At 36.9% G+C, this 22,472-nt stretch overlaps 1 protein-coding gene across 1 annotated transcript; it reads right to left on the bottom strand.

The window, feature by feature from the left end:
- Nucleotides 1–8,436: 8,436 nt before the first annotated feature.
- LOC149088422 (F-box/WD repeat-containing protein 2-like) lies at nucleotides 8,437–22,291 on the bottom strand. Its single transcript, XM_089247507.1, has 4 exons — nucleotides 22,197–22,291; nucleotides 17,372–17,863; nucleotides 11,278–12,073; nucleotides 8,437–9,647 (listed from the first exon to the last, which is right to left on the bottom strand). The coding sequence occupies exons 1-4, from the start codon at nucleotides 22,225–22,227 to the stop codon at nucleotides 9,482–9,484; spliced, it is 1,485 nt and encodes a 494-aa protein (XP_089103633.1). The 5' UTR covers nucleotides 22,228–22,291; the 3' UTR covers nucleotides 8,437–9,481.
- Nucleotides 22,292–22,472: the final 181 nt, after the last annotated feature.

Here is a 22,472-nt window from a genome sequence, read left to right as displayed (position 1 = left end):
AAAAACCACCGTAGAAATATATGCATGCAATTCTGAGTCAGTTGGTAGCAAACCTGTCCTTTAACAACATCAAGATCACAAATCTTATACCTGCCACTCACTTTTTTTTTATCATTGCTCTCATTTAAAATTGTCGTACATCCTGTATTTTAAGTACATCTCCCTACATATCAAAAAATTTCAGTGCAATTTGAAAAATAATAATTAAAACCTTGTTGAGTCTTTGATCATCATCTTTGATTCAAATAGTATGGGCATGAAACTTGTCGAACCCTATTATACACCGGATCTAGGATGGATATGCTTTTTCCTACAGAATAAAATTTACAGGGAAATTTGATCTCCAAATATTTTTCACCATACTGAAAAATTTTATCCGAAACTTTTGCATATCACTACCATAGCCCCCCCCCCCCCACAAGGGTGAGGCTGACAGAACTACAGTCATGCCTGGGGTCCGGGACAAATACCATAATTTTTTTTATTCTTCATGCTATAAATTCTCTATAGAAAAACCCATGAAAAGTTCAGCTTGGGAGCACTAAAAAGATTCCCAGCCTAGGGGCCTTACCCCAAGATGTGGGGTCCATGACAACTACTGATATCGTGATATGACACTCATGCCACCCTCACATCAACATGCTGGCAAAACAGTTACAGAAACAATGCACAGAGATGAATTTCTGTTTTGACAAAAATATATAAATTATTATAAACAAACAATGCGCTGCCAAAATATTTCTTGGTGCAACCATTAGAGGTTGGGAAAAAATCATCAGAAAATAAATCAATCATTTTCTCAAGTATCAAAAACTTACACTTATTCCAGGTTGAAACTGGAGTTATAGGACCAATGAAAACAATGTTATTTTTGGTAAGATAAAATGCAGCGGAACAAAAATCAAAGGTTTTAATTTTTCACTATACTACATTCACCCAACCAGCAGCGGGTGAAAAATTTCTGAAGGTATTTAAAATATAATACTAAAATTTCAAAATGTTTTGGGTTGATTTCGCATGAATCTCAATCATCAAGGAAAAAGTAAAGATCCTGTGTCATTCCTTTTTCCAGCTTCGAATGGGTAAATTTGGCTTCAACATGCTTTTAATAGCTATTGTTTGCACAGTAAAAGCTTCTTATAACAACCCTCTGTTATAGTCATCATTTCATTACAACAACCAGTTAGAAGTTAGAAAAGTCCTAAATATTTCCATATAGCGACTATCCTAAATTTTTCCCTTTCTATATAACAACCACTTGATGCAATACCTGTTTTTTGTGGAACAATGGGGTCGTTATAAGAAGTGTCTACTGCATTTCGAGTGTGGCCTAAAAAACAAAAAAGGTTTGACACCCATGCTTTACATGGTAATTGATCAAACAAAAACACAATTAATTCAGAAAATTATACAATAGAGGTTGGTTGGTGTAAAAGAACCAAGAATATTCAATTTTATAAAATTAACTTTTTTTTCATGCTGCAATTTGTATTAGGTCAAATTTCATTTGATGGAAGTCATTTATCTGTAAAACATATTACACTATTAAATATACAGTACACACACAAAAATTATGTAAAGTTTGTTTTTAGTTTTGGCAAACTATCAGTCATAATTGCTTCCAATATTTGCTTCAGTCTAGGGCTGCAACTAGAGGGGGAACAGGCAGGTCTGGTGCCCTGGGTGCTGTACCAGAAGGGGCATCGAATTCATCCTTTAACTGCTTCTTCTACATGCAAGGGATGCCAAAATTCCAGCTTGCCCCGACCGACAAAGTATCTAGTTGCGACCCTGCTTGTTGAGTCTACTCAAAAAAAAAAAACAATTGGGTACATATCACAGCCAATGTCAGAAGTCTAACAAATTTGTGAACTGATTGGTCGAAGCCTGAAGTAGTCTAGCTTCTTGTACAAGACATCAGACTTTGGTCAAATGACTTGGCCAATATGCTATGCAAATTAGATGCCCATTTTGTGAGCTGACCAGGCATCAGGTATAGTAGCCATGATGCACATACAAAAGTACAATCTTTCTCTCTCAAAAGAAAAATTCAAACTGAAATATAGTTTAAATTTCTCATGCCTATATGTTGCATTCTTCTTTATAAAAATATTAGTTTATTTATAAAATGTTGTGTTTTAAGAGTCAATTTTGATATTAATATCGGAAAATACTAATAAGTAGGTAGTTGCCATTAAACTTGATATTTATCAGCTATTGCAGCACCATCTAAAATCATCGTATAACCTGACACACACTCCTGGTCCCACTTTTACACAGGTTTGACTAGTCTACTCTAAGAACCAATCACAGCCTATTTCCGCTTCAGTGAACAGGGGGGCTCGAGTGTTTTGTGATTGTGAAGCAACACAATTTCAAGAGGCAATGAAGAGCTTTCATGAAATGATTCCCATTGGTAAATAGCTAAAATACAGGCATTTCAGAATTTTTTATACACTTGCACACAAGCTGTCTTGGGGGGTGGGGGAAGAGAAGGATTTCATGTAGTAGGTTAAGGGACAGATCAAAGCCATGTAACTCTGGACATGACACTTTCAAGCAAATGTAAATCGAAACAAAAATGTTTATATATTCTTTTATATCTTTACCGATATTGGTGTGAAATTTCAGTCAACATGAAGCTCTCACAAACACAGGATGATTTTAATTTCACTGATGGTATGTAGAAACTCTGGATGTCTTTATATAAATAGAAAAATTCAAATGAAACTTTGTATATGCTGTACAGATCTTGGGGTGTACAGTTATAAGCTAACATTACAATCGACTTCTAAAACATCCTTTAATGGGGGTAGGTGCTACAAGATTATAACTGTTTGAGCATTTACAAACTTTTATTCATTAGCTTCCCATATGCATGGTCAACCCAAATTTCAACTACTTCAGATTCGGACTTCTGGCTCAGGTTTTTTGTATGTATCAGGATTTGTATTGTTGCACTACACGTTGGAGTTGAAAACCAGTCTTGGGCAAAAGGATACCCTTTATTCCACTTTGAATGCTGTGTGAAGCAGTGCAATTCATGCTATGATCCTAAGATTTCAACATTTGATCAATAATAGAGTAAAGAAACCAATACTATGTGAAGAAAATAATTTTGTAAATTATTTGTCTACCCATTTTATCTATATTCTATTATTTATTTATATCAGTTTAATATGACTACATATAAAACAGAATATTTAGAGACCTTAGCAAACCATGCAGAAGGTGTGGGAGGTTCTGGGTAGAATATATCTATAAAAAAAAGTTTTTTTTTTCAGAAAGCATTCAATGTTAATACCAACATGGTAAATTCTTGAAGCGTTTGCATAAGAGTGGGAGTAACTTGTTGAATTAGATAGAATCATGTGCTTTGAAAGATAAGTCACAACAGGTTATGGTGAATGGAGAATTTATCTGATTGGACAGGTGTGAAAAGTGGAATCCCTCAAGGAAGAGTCCTTGGCCAATACTATTTCACTTTCTACGAACTGATGACAGCCAATTGGCTGCTGATTTTCATTTATTTCTTCTCTGTGGCACACGTCTGGCTTCAGTTTCTATCATGTTTGGTAGAGCCATCTCCTTTCTATGTACCATCAATTTGATTATAACCATCCCATATTATAAATATATACAATGAAAATAGCTTTAAATGTGTATTGTATCATAGTCACCTTTTTGCACACCTCCTATACATTACAGGTTCTTCTGAATATTAACGTGGAGGTGTGTCTGGTTTTTCCGTATCATAGTCACCCTTAATATATAAAGATCACTCAGCATATGTATAGGTAATTTATAGTCAATTCATAGCACTTCATAAGATAACCGATACAATCAAACCTCATTAAGAAAAAAACAAATGTTTTTTACTAACCAAATTTCATATTAACCAACTTGATTATGTCCAATATGGAAAGTATTTGATTTAATATGAATTTTTCATGTTAATGAGGTTTACTGCATCTTGTGGACTCAGGAGATACTACTGAATGTTTTGTGTTACAATGAAATTCCTTACTGAATTTTCATGCAAGAATGCCAGAACCCGAACAGAATTGGGAAAAAGACAGACAGAAGTTCAGGGTATAAAAGAAAAAAAAAAGAGTAGGGGCTGAGAAATTCGGAAAAGGGTGGGGGGGGGGGGGAAGAAAGGGCGAGAGAATTTAGTAAAAGGTATCTACTAAAATTACTTCAACATAGTGGGATAATTTTTGTTGACCAAATGCTGAAGACATGACACAAGACCAAAAAAAGCTGAAGGCACCGACTCATTAGATAGGAGACATTGAACATTGCTGGACACACCCTGTTCTTGTGACATCTCAGAGAGATATTGAAGCATTTCTGAAGGATAGGTGTATCATGAAATTTTGTTATTTAATGACAAAATTAATAATTAACACTAAATTGGATAGAAGACAAATAACTGAAATCACAACAGCAAATATCCACCTGCTTCTTTTTAGAAAAGGCAGAGAACAATTACCCCCCCTTTTCAGTCTCGGGTCTTGGCATCCCTGTACGTGTGCCTTGGAATGTTATTTCTATCCTTTCCATTTTCGTACAATCAACCCACAAAGAACTAGCAAAACTTAAACAACGATCTTATCATTCAAATTCTTCCTTAATTTATCAATAATTTCTAGACAATAAATCCTAAACAGGCAAGGAGAAAGAATCTATTTCCAAAACCCGTATTTACATTTTCATCCAAACAAGATATGAAATTCTTAAAAATTGCATACTATTTTTGTTGTGCAAAACAAAATAACTTACATCAAAAATTACATGTAAAAATATTTTTGTAGCAAGGAACATATACAAAACGATCAATCTATAAGTTTTTTTTTTCCATCTAAAATATCTTAGAGATGAATCTTATCAACAAACAACACAGCTGCGCTGCAATTCTTTTTTAGTTATCCGATACATTTGAGATTGACAGCGCAGTAAGCGGTACTGCCAATGAACAGCTGAAGCGATGAATGATGTGCGCTGGGAAAGACCGTCATGAATACAACTATTACTTTCATGACAGTACATATTATAGACTAGGATATTTTACATGCATTAAACTACAAAAATGACATGTAAACTTGTATAGTACATCTGTATATAGCAAATGACATAACATTAATGACACACAGGCACATATATATTTTCAAATAATCACATACAAAAAACAAATATTGAATAATCTAGATAATGTAATAAAATAAATATCAACACCAATCACAAACAACAGAATGCAAAGATCAACATAACACAGGGAAAGTCTATAATAAATCCATATATCCATGTAAAAAGATCAATTATATATCTGATATCTGATTTGTTTTGTTCATGCATTTCAGGAAATTTCACTCATTAGAAATCTATTTGCAAAGCTCCCAACAAAAATATGCAAAAACTGGTCACAAAATAAGAACAAAATATCTAGCATGGAGGAAAAATAACTTGTTGCAGAAAAAATTCACATTACTGTAATATTATACATTATTTTTTTTAAAGAAAATTTTAAAGTCAATAGAACCTCAATTATCCACAAATAGCAAAATTCTGGAAAAACATGATTTCCTGCATGTTTCCTTAAAAAAGTTAAAAGCCTTTAGCCACAGCTGAAAAAGTTGTTGTCTCACAAGTTTTTCAAAAGCTATTCCAAATCAGAGTTTCTCATCGAACACACAGTTCTAATTATAATCAAATACAGGACCGCTTATAATGAGCCTGCTTTTAGTGAGAGTCTGGATTGAATGAGAAAATTAATGCATTTTGTTTGGTACATTGCTATTTGTACAGCAATTCTGCTGCTTTTATTGGGCAAGGTTTTTACTGTAGCTTGGATTCAATGACGGATTCAAAAGGGCAAAGTCGCAACTAGGGGGGAAGCAAGCAGATCTGATGACCAGGGCGATGGACCAGAGAGGGTACTAATTTCACCCTTTAACCTCTCCTTCAACATTACAAGGGGGGGGGGGAACGTCAAAATATGTGGTTACCCTGACTGACCAAAAATCTAGTTGTGACCCTGCGAAAGGGAACCTTGAAAAACAAATGCAAAAATGGGAGAAAATGAAAGGTGAATACAGGAAGGACCACGAAACTGTTTGACTTTTTCTTTGATCAGTCCAGTCATAATATGGAGCTAATGCTACAATTTCACGAGATATGGCTGTCAATTCAAAAATTCAACAAAATATTTATCACCCCTTCCCATTAAGTTTATTGTCAATGTACTGTACAACACAACACTTCATCTAGAATGAAGGAATGAACATGAAAAATTAACATTAGAAACTGACCACTAAGAATATCGGTAAATAGAAAATTCAACACTTGCTCAACTTCTAATACAAATGTACTCCATGTGTTTTTGGGAGGGTCATCACAGGAGAATTTTTCCTTTCCTGTGTGTTGTATATTCTGTATTTTATTTATTAATTTTGGGAAAATGTCACAATAACAAATTTTCAAAAAATTTAAAATTTTTTCATTGTCAAAAAGTTGAATAGAAATCATTAAGTTACTAGAAGGAGGTGAACAAAAATTACAAGTCAAATATCAATATAATCTTATACAAGATGAATAGCAAACGGAGGTACGGCATTTTACTGGTGAACTTAGAGGTATACTTCCAATTAGAAAAAGTTTCCAAATAACATGCAGTACTTAGATACATCATTCATGTTGTAAGGGGGTTGTATAGTTATTAAAATAAAAAAATAACTTTTTATAGTCCCAGTGAGTTCAAAAACCCAATTAGAAAGTTGCTCTGTCTCTCCTGATGCCAACAAAAAAATTCCATGTTTCTAAGTACAATATTCACTGCGATATTCAAATTCAAAAAATGGGGGAAAGTTGGAAAAAACAGCTCTAAATGTGGAAAAACCATTTTCCCTGCATTTAACACTGTTCTTCCCAAATTTCCTCCATTTTTCAAATTTGAATATCGCCTCTACCCTCTTCCTAGACTAATCACCCTTCCTACTTATTGAATTGTATCAAATCTAAATTTAATGATAAATAAACTCTTTATAGATAAGATCAATCTCTGGAACAATGGACCAGGTACGGATCCAGATGGTAGGTGATCACCCCACCCAAGAGCCGAATTAAATGTGAAAAATAGGTCTTTGTAAAATATGGGATGACATAATGAACCTACAATGACCCTCTTACACATCCTCCTCCCATCAAGAAGAAATATCACTGAATTCTAGCCTGTGGGTCCAAAAGGTATGTATGGTCATCTCAGCATTGTGGGTCAACGAGTAAAATTATACTCTGGAGCCCCATACACTCAGCTGAAAATAACTTACACATTTACCTATGAAAATCATACTACTAGATCTCATCATGTAGCTCTCCCTGCATATGAATTTGAGAACCCAGGCCCATGAATTAATATATTATATTTTTCTATTCACCATATTCCACTTGAAAGCACTACCTGGGGGAGACAACTACCTGCGGCTCCTTCAACACTTGTCATGGCTCCTCTTTCATCTGATTTTCACAAATGATCACCAACACCCTAGAATATCCAGGATTGCAAGGGAGGCCCCATATGGGCCCAGATTGAGAACCACTGGTATAAACAATCAGACTGTGCTTTGCAGCTTCATCACATTAAACACATTGACAAAAATGGTTTTTATGGGCATATTTTCTCATAGTTATTAATATTTCATGGTAATTGCTCTTATTTTGGGTTGCTGTATTGCAGATATATATTTGACATCCATATTTTATACAGGCATCTTTTTCATCCACCACATTTTGCCTGCCATGGACTTTGTTTTTGTACTAACTTTTTGGCGACATTAGTTCTGATGAGTCACAATATTCTTGTTGCTCCAATCAAGCAATGTCTTTTGTTTAAAAAAAAACACTGAAAAATAACTCAACTGTTATTGATTTGCAATTTCAAAATCTCTTCAACTCTAAGTTCTGACTTCAGGAATAATTTCATGATCACTAATGAAAAAATTAATGCGAGCACAATGGCATCCTGTTAACAGATACATTTCTGGATAATCAAGGTTCTATAATACATGGTGCACATAATTAAAGTTCTCCAAGCAGATCTCGCTATCTACAGTCATAACCATTTATCAGAATGCTATGAAACATTGAGAATATCATAATGAATGGATCGGAATGAAATTGAAAAAAAAAACTTGATTCGACATTTTCTACTAAAGAGCATTTTCCCATACAAATTTCAGTGTGAATGCTAATATTTGCAAACATCTGACCACAGATCGCACCAAGCCCCCCCCCCCCTGTTTTGGGGGGGGGGGGAGGCTGCACTAATGATGAGTAATTTCTTTCATAAATTCTGAATTTTCATCCATTCTGAAATTTTATTTATTCTGAATTTATTCTTTTATGGGTGCTGCTCTGTCAATCATTTTTCTTATTTTTCATTCATTGATTCTGGATTTTCATTAGTTCTCAGACAATTTTTTTCATTGGATATTTTATGTTTTTGTATGGATATTTTCAGCATCCCTGTGCATTTTATAATAATGTATGTATTTTTGGATGCAGATTCCACTCTCCTACAGAATACATACAATTGAGCACAAGAAGCCCCTCCCCTATTTTTTCTGCACCAGGCCCTGCTTTTGGTTAGAGCAGCCTCTAGTTGGACAAGTTCTTTCTCATGAATACCATGATTCAGCACCAAAAGTTCTGCAAAGACTTTCAGTCGGTGTTCGAAGAAGAATTCTTTTTTTTCGTTAAGACGTTGCCTAAATTCAAAAGCTTTCCGATGGCTATAGTCAGCTTGAAACAAGGGAACTTAAATTATGTACATCAAGTTAGTCGTTAAGTTTCAAATTTGATGTCAGTATGAAAATTAAATAAAGGACAGGAGAAATGAAATTATTTGTTGTGGGTCCAATTCTAAAGTCTAGAGCTTTTGCAAAATGGCTATCCACTTTACAGCATGACAGACCAGTGAAATAGTCACTTCGCTGAGGCATCAGACTTTAGACATGGATGCAACATATACCAAAAAACAAATTTCAACAGAGAATTATAAAAAAAACAATATCTTCCCATTTCAACAAAACAAAACTTCTCACATAGAATTCAGCATTATTAACAGAAAAATAGGCTAAAAAATCATGTTAAAATCCAACACAAAAAAGTGCTCAGCACTAATATCCCATTCAGAACAAAATTTGCAAAATGCAAATTTTCTCTAAAAAAAATTAACAAAAATAAATTCACGAGAACTGCTTGTCAAGAAAAAGAAAACAATGGCACGCAACATACAGAAAAACAATAATGTATATGATCAGAGATCAATAATCATAACCCCAAATGAAATAACACATCATTTGCAAATATCGACAAGCCATGCGATGATATACGTATGCCTCCAATTAATGTGTCTGCTTAATCAATGCATATGCTAATTTAAGAGATTACTATCTAAAAACTGTACAAGATGTCGTGGTCCTCAGGCGAAATCTTGCAACTGTTTTGCAGTCCACTTCAATATATATATGCTGTTGTCTTCTGTGCCGAATGCTAGGAGCACACCTTTGTCATTTTTGCCATCCAGACCGTCAAGCCACGAACTTTCTCCAAACGAAAAGTGGTTTATAACTCCTGGCGTTGATGGCCTGGTAATAAGAGTGAAAAAAAAATTATATTAGACACTCAATTGTTGTCAATGATAAATAAAAGGCCATTTGTATTAGGATAATAGCAGCATTTTTAAGTCTGAGTGTCACGAATCCCAGGACCATCGCCAAACTTTGTCAAGGATATCACACCCAGCTGAGAATATTAATGTATGCCTACTCATTCTGTGCCATCTTAATGCATGGGCTCTTAAGGCCTGGGAGCCTTAGGTACAGAAAAGGCCTTGTGATAATAAAACCTGGTAAAAATTTTCAACATTAAATATGTAAATTGGTAGTCAGACATTTGTAGTCTGGTAAGGGGGAGGTCCTTAGAAAAAATCACTTTGCCTGAGGGGTAATGATGCTCCTAAGATGCCACTGTGCTCATTACAAGGAACCAGAGTTCATCTGATTTTTTCAACTGCTATTTTCACGAAGTATGATAGCGGTGTATATTGACATTGTTGCTCCTGAATCAGGATGACAGATGGCAGAATTTCTTGAATATATATTAACACTCAACAATTATCTTCACAAAACACGTACACAACATATTTTGGCCTGCATCAATTCATTAGAAATTCCTCAGACTAATGTTTATGATGTGCATATGTCATTTAGTAATGGTATATTCACAAGGCAAGGGAGCCAATGCAGGTTTTGGCAAATTCAGAAAAATTTAAATGCCAACCAAATATTTTAGGAGCCAAGCCATTTCTCTTGCTTGAGCTAGTAATTATACATAGAAAATTTTAGGAGCCAATACCAATTTTTTAGTTCCCGTGACGACCTAGCGCCTGGGATTTGTCAATCTCTGAGGCACATGTTTTAAAAATTTGAGAACCTATGTGCAACATGGTATTGCAGCAATTATGTAGCTACAATTAACTCAAAAAAAAAAATTATGTGGGTTCCCAACACTAAAAATTCTAAAGACATTTACTGAGCTTTGGACTATCAGTAATTTTGTGAAACAATGTTTAAAAGTGAAGTACAGTTGGACCCACTTACAACTAAGTCCGAAAAAGCAGCAAAAATATTTGTTATCTGCAAAACTGTTGTACGCAAACTATGCTATACTCGTACTGGCTTGGCTTGATAAGCGGTACAAAATTAACAGGAGATGGAAAAATTGTGTTATATGTGAAAATTTATAATATCTGTACTTATTATAACTTATAATAAGTACAGATATTATAAATTTTTCAAACAATTTTTAAATATATTTCACATATAAACACCTTATAATTTATAAGGGAGGCTGACTGTATAAGGAGTGTACAGTGATAGACTCACATCAATAATTAAGGATCCGGAAATTTTGCCTCTGACATTTCAACTGCCATGAATGCATGAGTGACTGGACATATGAGTGACCATATCAGTGAGAGACAAAAGAGTGTGTAATAGACTGCATGAGTGTTAATGATGTAAGTAGAAAAAGACATAAGTCAAGGTAAATTTACCCACTGACATAATGCCCCTTCAAATGAAAAATTCTCCATAAATCAATCAAAATCTCAGAAAAAAAATATAACTTTTATATGATAACTAATATATGAGAATTTGAAAAAAAAAAAATCATTCAAATTTGATAAATTAGGATATAAATTTTCTTTCCAATTACCTGGAAGGTGGCAAGTGCCAGTAAGTAACTTTTTCCAAGCTGTCTCGATCCAAAACAGAGAAATTTGGAGTGGTCTTGCTCTGCCATGGAGTTAAAATTGCAACATATTTCTTGCCAACTGCGAGCAATGCCTTAACCTTCTGCCTCAAGTTGATCTCCTTCACCATTCTTCGGTTTTTGACATCCCACTGACACAGAATTGCGGATGTAGACACGCCATCCAAGTTCTTGATGAAGTGAAGGTACCTCCCATCAAAATACAAGCCGGGCGTGGAAACAGCGAGGTCGAGAGTGCTGCATAATGGAACACTGTACAGAGTAGTGAGATACAGACCCTCAGGTCTGGTTTTTACAGAAACAAAACTCATCAACCTAATGCATATGCAGGATTTGTCCATGCTGATCAGAAGATGCTGCTCCTGATTGCTGCTGCCCTCTGCAGCCGGATATGGTGTGAGGATGACTTTCAGGACCCATAGGTTATGGTCCTTGATGGTTTTGTAAAGCTGTCCGCTAGTCAGCGACCAGATCTTGATCCTATTATCTGCCGCTCCACTAACCACAACATTCAGATCCAGAGAGAAATCAAACGAGAAAATAGATCCTGTGTGTCGCATGAATTCTGCGAGTCTTTCTCCAGTGCACATATCCCAGAGCACCATATGTCCCAGATAAGAAGCAGCGAGTAGATAATGCTCGTCAAATTTGATGCATGAAATGCTAACATCAGTCCTCAGTGTGAGGACACAATAGTCCTTGGCACAATCCCATATTTTAATGGTCTTGCTGTCAGAAGCTGAAATAAAGACAGAAAACATGTCATATGAATTTGATGCACACTGTATTGCTTGATGAGTAAGTAGTTTTAAAACACTGCATTCAATCTCCTAGAGGCGAAAACCTCTGGTTGCATTACTTTTTCAACATTTGCCAACTCTTCTGAGTCTATATATGCAGACTTGAATAACACCCAACTTAATTCGACAGCTAAAACACTTAATGAGCTGCCCTTCCCTAATTACTTCTGCAGATATTGGGAAACAAAGGATCCATGATAAGATTAAATTGCAATTAACATCCTGATTTTTAAATGAATAACGAGACAATATTTGCCCTGCAGGCTCCTATAATGTTGTGGGCCACAAATTTACCCAATACTGTGATCTCTCACTTATATATGTTTCTCTCAGTTTTAAGACGATTTTTGGCACTCCCGGTCAAAATAATTCTATTAACTTACTAGAATGTTAAAAAGGTCCTTATTTTATTACGGAAGAATGAATACAGATACGAACGAATTAATACAAATACTGTTTGTTCGGTGTTTCCTTCAAGGTAACTGTCCCGTGCAATTATGTATTTTTGTCATTTTTTTTATACAAAGATGTAAAAGCGGATTGCAAGATTTTTTTTGCCACATCCACTAGTGCCTTTGTTGCTACTTGCTGCATTTCTGCGGAACCCGACAATCGTTACCTCTTAAGCAAATTCTCTATCTGAGAAAAAGTCACATTGAGTCGCAAGATCAGGGAAATAAACTGGTTGTAGAGATATCAGAATATAATGTTTTGAGAGGTAATCTGACACCAGGAGAGGCCTGCGAGTCCTAAAATGATTCGTAATTGAAGAGACCAAATCTTTGGAAGACCAAGCCATAGATACTCTCATAATAATGTACTGGCACACAGGTACCTCCTAGTTTCAAATTACCTGGCAAAACATCAAATTCTGATGCTTTCATAATCAGCCTTAGATTTCACCCTATGTGACTTTTTCCTCGGAAAAAGAATTTGCTTAAGGGGCAGCGATTCTCTCTCGTTTCAAAGAGGTGCAGCGAGCAGTGACAAAGGTACTGGAAGATGCAGCAAGAGGACACTTGCAATCCGCATTTACATCTGTGTATGAATGATGGCAAAAATTCATAATTGCACAGGGTAGTTACTTCCATGGAAACACCAAATAAACAGGTTTTAAGTGTACTCATTCTTCAGTAATAAAATGTTTCAGAACTTTTTCAGAGTAGTAGCATATGCCTCTCTCACTTATGCATCTTTTTCCCCCTTGTTCCTTTGCACAGATGCATAAGTGAGATCACTGTGCGTATATATTTACCAACTAACCAAACATCTTTTAGTCTAGTAGTCCCTTTGTTATTCAGGCATGAAGGGGGGAGGGATATTAAATTCAGACCACTGATTGTGGGTTTTAGTGCATTTTTTGGCTGATTCAACACACCATATTCTACAAAATGTAATTATCCAATTAGAGTAAGCAATAAGTATATTTACTGCCCATGAAAAATAAGGGAGATCTATGGAGCCAGGGAGATCTATGATTAGAATATGGCAATTTCATAACTCGAAATGTAAAAATATAGCAAACCCTTCTGTATCTCACTACAGCAGTGTTTCCCAAAGTGAGTGATGGAATGGTAAGGGGGGGGGGGAGATAGAAGCTATGGTGAACATATGATCCTATGGGTTAGCTGGAATTTGGGCGATGAGAGAAAAAAAAATTCTCGAGAAAGGGGTGATGAAACAACAAGTTTGGGAAACTATGCACTAAAGCATCAAATACCATTCTGTCTAGCTTGTTTTATACCGACTTGTGTAAAATTGCAATAAACTTCAAACCCTCTCCCTATACCCTGAAATTCTGGCCCAATATCCAAGAACCTTACAAGTTATGCACTTGTAGGATAGAGTGGTTAATCGGTCAACACAGTGATTGAGTTCAATACATGTAGTCAAACCAAACAGGTTATCTACTCTATAATATAAAATCACAAACTCGAAAAGGGCCTGTTGCTAAGCAACCGAGTGACGGAAGTGGGTGAAGTTTTTGAGTGACGGAAATCTGTTACGTTTTTGTGTTACAGAAGTCGGTTACGATTTTGGGTCAAGTATTCATTTAACTCTAGCACATATTGGGACCCATTTGACCCATTGGGATCATGTTATGTGCACGTACCAAGAGGCTCCCATATCCTACAGCAGGGCCCTTAGGCTGGAATTTAGATGGCGAGCCCCCAAACCAGCTTTTCAGGGCCCCTCTGTGGTTAATTTATAGTGTGAAAAATAAAAAAGTGATAAGAATCATTCTGGTCCTGTCAGTCATGCCCTTGTGGGGGAGGGGGGAGGGTCATGCCGAGAGGTATGTATATGTATAATATACATATAACAACAGTGCTCCCAACACACAGGGTCGGGGTACACGGGGGGGGGGGGATTGTACGTATACCTTCATGGGAAAGTTAAAAGTTTTTATTTCCACGGGCCCTTGATGGATCTCATTGTTTTCTTGCTGCTTTAACGTTGAAAAATTTGGGATAGCGGAAGCACAAGATATATCCAGTCTGGGGGCTCCAAAAAATTTGTGAATGTGGTCACGGGTAGTTGCGTGGGTGGTCCTGGATTTTATTCGTTGGTAAAACGAATACAAATGAAAATGTTTCATGGCCCTCGCAGCGGGATATGACTGACAAGCTTCCAAGTTGCCAAGTCGGGGGCCCCCATGTTTACAGGTTTCATTTTGGGGGACCTGGATGAATCTCATTCTTTTCTGCTGTAGAATTTGCAACAGAGTGGATGCCCAAGATCAAGCCAGTCTGGGGCCCCACTAAAAGTATGTGAATTGGTGTCCCGGGTAATTGGTTGGGGCCCCTGGATTTTATTCGTTGGTAAAACGAATACAAATGAAAAAGTTTCATGGAAATCGCAGCGGGGGATGACCGACAAGCTTCCGAGTCGGGGGCCCCATGTTTACAGGTTTCATTTTGGGGGCCCTGGATGAATCTCATTCTTTTCTGTTGTAGAATTTGCAACAGCGGATGCCCGAGATAAAGCCAGTCTGGGGGCCCCACTAAAAGTATGCGAATTGGTATCCCGGGTAATAGGTTGAGGGCCCTGGATTTTATTCGTTGGTAAAACGAATACAAATGAAAATGTTTCACGGCAATCGCAGCGGGGGATGACCGTCAAGCTTCCAAGTCGGGAGCCCCCATGTTTACAGGTTTCATTTTGGGAGCCCTGGATGAATCTAATTATTTTATGTTGCAGAATTTGCAACAGCGGATGCCCGAGATAAAGCCAGTCTGGGGGCCCCACTAAAAGTATGCGAATTGGTATCCCGGGTAATAGGTTGAGGGCCCTGGATTTTATTCGTTGGTAAAACGAATACAAATGAAAATGTTTCACGGCAATCGCAGCGGGGGATGACCGTCAAGCTTCCAAGTCGGGAGCCCCCATGTTTACAGGTTTCATTTTGGGAGCCCTGGATGAATCTAATTATTTTATGTTGCAGAATTTGCAACAGCGGATGCCCGAGATAAAGACAGTCTGGGGCCCCACTAAAAAAATGCGAATACAACGGGCAACTGATTGGGGGCCCTAGCTTTTATTCATTGGTAAAACGAATACAAATGAAAATTTTTCATGGCACTCGCAGTGGGGGATGACCGACAAGCTTCCAAGTTGGGGGCCCCATGTTTACAGGTTTCATTTTGGGGCTCTGGATGAATCTGATTCTTTTTGTTTTTTAACATTATACAATTTGCAACAGCGGAAGACCGAGATAAATCCAGTCTGGATTCCCCACTAAAAATCTGCGTATCGTGTTCCCGCTACTGGATGTGGGGCCCTGGATTTTATTCGTTGCAAAATTGAAAAAAAATGAAAAATTTTCGTGGCTCCTTACAGGGGTGTGTCCGATAAGCTTCCAGGTCAGTGCTCCATGAGAATGTTGATAGGTTCTAACTCGGGGCCCTTGGATGTATCTCATTGATTTTTGTTGTTTAACATTGTAAAATTTGCAACACATCGGTAGCCCAAGATATATCCAGCGTGGGCCCCACTAAAATTCAGCGAATTGAATCTGGGGCTCCAGTTTCTGGGGGTGCTTGATGAATCTCATTTGTTTTTTGTTGCTTTATCATTATTTTTATTAAAATTCGCTTCTTCAGTAAGCTGGTGCTTTCACACGTCTCTTTCCATAACACGCTGATGAAGTGGGACGAAATAAACAAGATATGTTGTGAAGAGAAGTGGGGGGGGGGGGTTAGCCACCAAAGGCGAGAGGGAGGCAGAGCCCCCCCCCCTAGTATTATATGTATTATATAATGCACCATCCTCTCCTAAGATATAATAAAGAAGAGCTGACAATAACAAGTATGCCTAGTTTGCTAAATACACTGGCTCCCAAAAGTTAAGCATACAATAGCTTATATAACATAACCATTAATCGTGTCCTTCTGTGGTATGGATGATTAGTGGAACACGAACATGTGGCATACAGCATCCCTTCACGTGGAGCCTTTGGCACACAGTACTGGCAGATATTTTCTCACCAAGTGATGCTGCAACCAGGAGTGGAACTAGAGGAGCGGGGGAGGGCAATTGCTCTGGGCAGCTGTTTTAGGTGAGAACAAAGAACACTTATAAAATTATTGAATTTTTAAGTTGTGGGGGGGGGGCTGCGGCAAAATCATGTTTGCCCCAGGTGGATAAATCCTAGTTATGGCCCTGGCTGCAATCAAGGGATATAACCATTGTGGAGAGATTGAATGTTGATCATCTATTCCGCTTGGTTACTATAACAATATACGGAAAATTAGAAAAGGTGTAACCCATGGTTGACTGGGCACAGGTCACTGGACAACTGTTTGACTTGTTTGAAATTGTTTCCAAATTCAGTATATTGCTGCAGTAGCAAAGAAGACTCCACAACTATTGTATTCATGGTTGTAGCATCACTTGGTAAGACAATATCTGCCAGCACTGTGTGCGCCGAAAGTTCCACATGAAGGAACTGCATGTTTGTGTCTCACTAACTATCCATACCAGAGAGGCTAAATTAAAATGGAGTCATTATGTCACATGAGCCGCTGCATGCTTAACTTTTGGGAACCAGTGTAGACTGGAAGCATAAAAACTGGCGATAGAGAGGTTATACCAAGGTCTGACTGTATGTAACATTTCAGTACAGAGATCCTTCCATGAACAAATAGATGACAGCATGTCAGCATGTTGCATCAATTTCATTAATCAATGCAACTTTCAATCTAACACTAAAAACATGCAATACAATGTTTCATTACCTGCAGCTACTTTACCGTCATAGTAGTACACAGCAGTTACTCTGCGAAGGTCCCTGTCATACGTTTTTGAAGTGAATGACTCATAATTTTTCATCTGATGACACCTCCTCATTAATGTAATGAAGAAATTCTTCCAATAGCTGCCGTCGCTGTTATCAAGCATGTCATTGGCATCAACAATGAAACCAGACCTGCGACAAGCATTTTGCCACACTCTTGGAGACGAGCTGATCGCTTCATTCCAAAAGCGACTAACTCGACAGCATGTTATAAGGGTCTTGCCGTCGAGAAACGACAGAAGATACTCTCTCAGTTCAGGAGGGAGGAGCCTCAGAAAGTCCCTGTACAAGAGAAGGTCGACCTGTCTCCATAGATGTCGCAGCTGAGCCGGTCCGCTCATCGATATGAGCTGGTCAATTGTCTCATTCTTTTCGTCATCGGTCAGATTAAGGTAATGTTCTTGTAAGCTCTGTAACCATGCCTGAAAATCAGCTATCGAAAAGAAATTTTCACTGAAACAATTGGTATATGAATTAAATGGAAGCTAATAAAAATGAATCATCACACACTTATTTTTTTAGATAGTTCAATAAAACTAAAACAAGATTTCAAATCGCAGTAGCAAATGGGCAATTCTCACAAAATCAGCCTAAATTGTGTCCCCAGCAATTCACACATTGAATATATATTTGACAAAGAAGTTTCAGACAAGTGTTGCCACTGTTTTTATTTTTTTTTTCATTGATACATTTTTAAAATTTGCTCACACAAATTTTCATTTGTTAAGGAAATGCCCTTCTCCTGGCCGCCCCCAGCCCATTTCACAAATTTTAAAATCGTAACTTTCCATCTTCAAATTTTTTTTTTCAATAACGTGCATTTCTAGGACCAGTACATGGAGTAAAACCTCGCTTTTGCGGACACAGGTGGGGCAAAAAAATTTGTCCATAAAAGGGGGATTGACAGTTCATCAGAGGTTTGAAATGCATACAGTCGAGTACACTTATAACAGCAGTTCTTATTTTCTGACTCATGGAGCCCTGTTTGACTCGAAGAGCTCTTTTCAGTTATTAATTTATATGGTAGAACACTTTAGGTATCGTTTTTTATTCACTTATCAAATTTACGGATTTATTTTCTTTTCTTTGAGCGGCTACTGAGCCCCTGCAAAGTGCACACAGAGTCCTGGTTGAAAACCGCTGACTTATAAGATACTCTGGATACAGACATGCCAACATTGGCTTAAAGCTTGTCAGCAGTGATGAATGTCCAGCTTTGCCATGGGGTGGGATACTCCTCTAGGACAACATAATCATAGTGCGATAAAAAATAAACTCCCAAAAATTTAATTTTAATTGAAAGTTCATTAAATACAGAACCTCACTAGTACTGAAACCTAAAAGCCTCAGGAACATGACAACTCTCCCGCCCCTCCCAAAGCAACTTTCCTAAGTCTCAGAGTCCCTTAATAATTCACAGATATTCAATCCAATCCCAACCTGCGTACAGTTGGAAACGCCCTTGTGGGCTTTATATACTTTATATTAAGAACCAGACTCTTAAGAATAAAATGTGCATTTTCTATATTTTCTATGGGGGATGCTTCAAGTCCTAGAGCAGTTCCCAAACTTCTTGGATCGGGACCCTCTTCATGACAAGAAGTTTATATAGGCTACCAAAAAAATTTTTCATATTTTTCCCAGGACATTCTCGATTTATTTTTGGTAAATATACTGTCTCAAAAGCATTTTATGGAACAAATTTCTCTCTTGGTCCCAATTTGCGCAATTAGTGATGAATGATTGATAGTATCATGTAACCAGAAGCAGAGAAATACTCTTCAAATGGGGGGGGGGGGCAGTTGTATTGTGAAAAAGGGATTTTTCCACCCATATGCTAATAATATAATTTTTTAGGGAAAAATGGGAAGTGATCGTTCCTTCGGTCACCTGTATCTGCCTACGCTATCAATTCAATTTTTTGCTCGTGTAAACGCATTTTGTCTCCCACAATCTCAATTATGCATATATGTAACTGCTAATTCGTCCGATTCCAAGACGTTGTTTATAACACACACGTCTTAATTTACCAAGGGTGTATGTTATAACCGAGCTCAACTGTATTTTTATTATATAAGGGGAAATTATTATTTGGCTGTAAAAGAGGGGTGACCGCATCTGTCTAGGGAAGGGGTGTCCGTTAAAAGGGGCTTTACCATACTTTCATATTTAATATTTTTTATAATTTTAAATATTTTTTATCAATAGTTTATAGTTAATGGAAATTTTCCCCAGCTTCCTCCCCACTCGTGACATTTGGAATACATCTGTCTTTCTCTTGGTCTATTTTTTGTGAGAAATGTATAATTGAAAATTATTTTCACTTCACCACGTGTTTCAGTTCAGAGACATCTATAATTTCTGAAAACCCACATGATTTCAATATGCTTAGTTTTTGATCAGTATTCCAAAACATGGAAAAATATCTTTCTCCTGGCATTAGGTAACCAGAAGGAAGGTTTGATCATAAATTAAGGAGGGGGGGGGGAAATGAAAATAAAAATTCAGATTTCTCAGTTGCAACATCAAGCTGCAATAATGTTTCATCTGAAGACTTTGCTTTGGCAGTAGAAGTATATCTGCCAACATGAAAGAGGGCCACTATGCTTTGAAAAAGTCTGGACTTTTTTCTTCGGGTAAAAATTTTTTTCGCCGCCCAAAAATTTTTTCTAGCAACTAGATTTTTTTTGCAATTTTTCCAGCCGTGCCTATGGGAACAACTATAATACCCTTCCTTCTTTGGCACTTCTCTTCCTCGCCAGAGATGGTTGCTATTTTCTACCATTGGCGTTTTTTTCTCAGCTAGCTTATTATTTCTCCAGCTTCTGGGTTGCTACTTCCTTTTTTGCAATTGGTTATCATCTGAAAGTGACATAACCTTTACAGTTCGCTAGTAATAATAATAGGCTTTAGCCAGTGCTGCTTAACGCATGGGCACAGCCCGGGAGCCTCAAAAGAGGGGGGGGGGGGGACTCACAAAACTGAGAGCCAGTTGAAATTTTCAAGAAAAAATACCTTGGCCCACGAGGACCCATTATATTCTTAAAATAGTTGGGGCACACACACATTTCAGAGTGTACTTTTTTTTGTCTGTTATCCGTTGCATTATACATACGGTTTTCCCATTCAGTTTTTCTTCCATTGGAATATTTCATTTAGAATTTGCTCTCATGATTACATATGGATTCTCTCAGATTGTACATATTTCATATATTTACATTTTAATTCATGTTTTGTATACTAGCTGTTAGTTTTGATACTGCAATCATGTTTTTATTGAACCCAGAGACTTTTTTTGATCTGACCCTTGTATTATTTAAAAGAGTCCTGGTTTTGATTATTTTCAATCCCATATCTGGTCCATTTAGGATGCTATATTCTCAATCTCAATCCTTTGTCTAGTCTAGAATGTTTTATTTTTAATTTTGATCCCTTATTTTGCCTATGAATATTGTTTTGTTATAGTTCAATAATAGCCACATTGTTATGCATTTTTGTCTATGTGTTGGAATTTTTTTTCTGTGACAAGAAAACTGTCCAAAAGCATGACTGTGTTTCACTCTTGGCCAATTCTCGTCATGCTTTCGAGCATTTTGCTCGCCAAAGAAAGAAATCTCCAACACATCGCCAAAAGATATTATAGCTGTTACATTTGTTTTTTTTACAAGATGCTCTATATGAGGTTTCACAACAGTATTATTCAGAGATATATATATATATTTCTACTGATTATTAACTATTTAAGGTTTGAAGTCATGGAGGGGAGGGGGGAAACAAAACATTCTGAGGGCTACATTTGGCCAACAAGCCACAGAATAAGCAAATATTTTTTATTTATTTACTCAATATTGATTGGCCGAGGCCTATACAAGAGGATGCAGAATTTATATATGACGAAAGTGACGATTGATGGTTCAAGAGAATTCGGAAATCGTAGTACAATCTACAATATTTGATGGTAGGTTGTTCCGGTCGATAATAGTTCTTGGGAAGAAGCAAAGATGGGCTGTAATTTTTGGGAGTGATTGAGTCTAACAGAGAAATGAGAGGGGTTGATTAGAATATTGGAAGTGTCAATATTAAAAAACTCATGGAGGATTTTGTAAAGAAAAGTTAAACGAGAAATAAGTCGAAGAGAGGAAAGCGGATGGATATTGAGTTGGTGCTTGAGTTTCGTTATGGAGACAGATGAAGACCAACAGATATGCGTGACAAGGGGGCACAGAATTTAGGTGTTTTATTTTTTTTAAATAAGTTCAGAGACAATTAAAACCTCAATATTTTCTAGCATGACGAAATGCTAATAGGACTCACGAGTGATGCCACTCTAATTTAACTTTTCTGTATCCCAGATCCAGAACCTGCGTCCTTAACGATTGAAAGTATACAATGGGAGTGAGTTCATGAAATAGATTTTTTACGCGTTCTTTATTGTAATTTCGTTATTCGAAATCACGAACCCCCATGGTGTACTTCCAGCCGTTAAGGATTCGGGTTCTTAACATCTGGAAGTACACCATGGATGTTCATGAACTCAATTTTCATGCGCCCTTTCCCGAAATTTTGGTATTCGTCATCCCTGCTCTTATAGACCAATTAATACGTCTATGTTTTGACAGCTAGGGTAACAAACTTTCACAAAAATCATTATCACCAAGTAATACTCTCAATAAAATACTATAACTACTTCATGTGATAATTTTAAAAGTATAATAATCACAATTATTGAAAGTAATGTTTAAATATCAATGAGCATAACTGCTTACTGGAAGTATTCAACTGCTTGTGCTTCGCCATCCCTGATGCAAGAGGATATAACAAAATCAACAACAACAAACCCAGCCCATTTCACGCATTAAATCAACGGAGCACAGTTTTTGCAACATCAACTTCCATAAAACGCTATTTCACGTCATTATATCTGATGACCATACAGCATTTGATTTTTCCGGTACAGAATTATTTTTCTCACAATAATCGGCTAATTAATAGTTTTGGTAACAATTTTTATTCGGTCAGGTATGCTAAAAAAGCTCTCCTTG

This window comes from Pholcus phalangioides, unplaced genomic scaffold (assembly GCF_987345545.1).
Source record: "Pholcus phalangioides strain wild (caught in Gottingen) unplaced genomic scaffold, Ppha-v1.0 ptg000003l_1, whole genome shotgun sequence".
Classification (NCBI taxonomy): Eukaryota; Metazoa; Arthropoda; class Arachnida; order Araneae; family Pholcidae; genus Pholcus; species Pholcus phalangioides.
The sequence above is the reverse complement of the archived record's forward strand: the minus strand, read 5'-3'. Positions and strand labels throughout refer to the sequence as shown.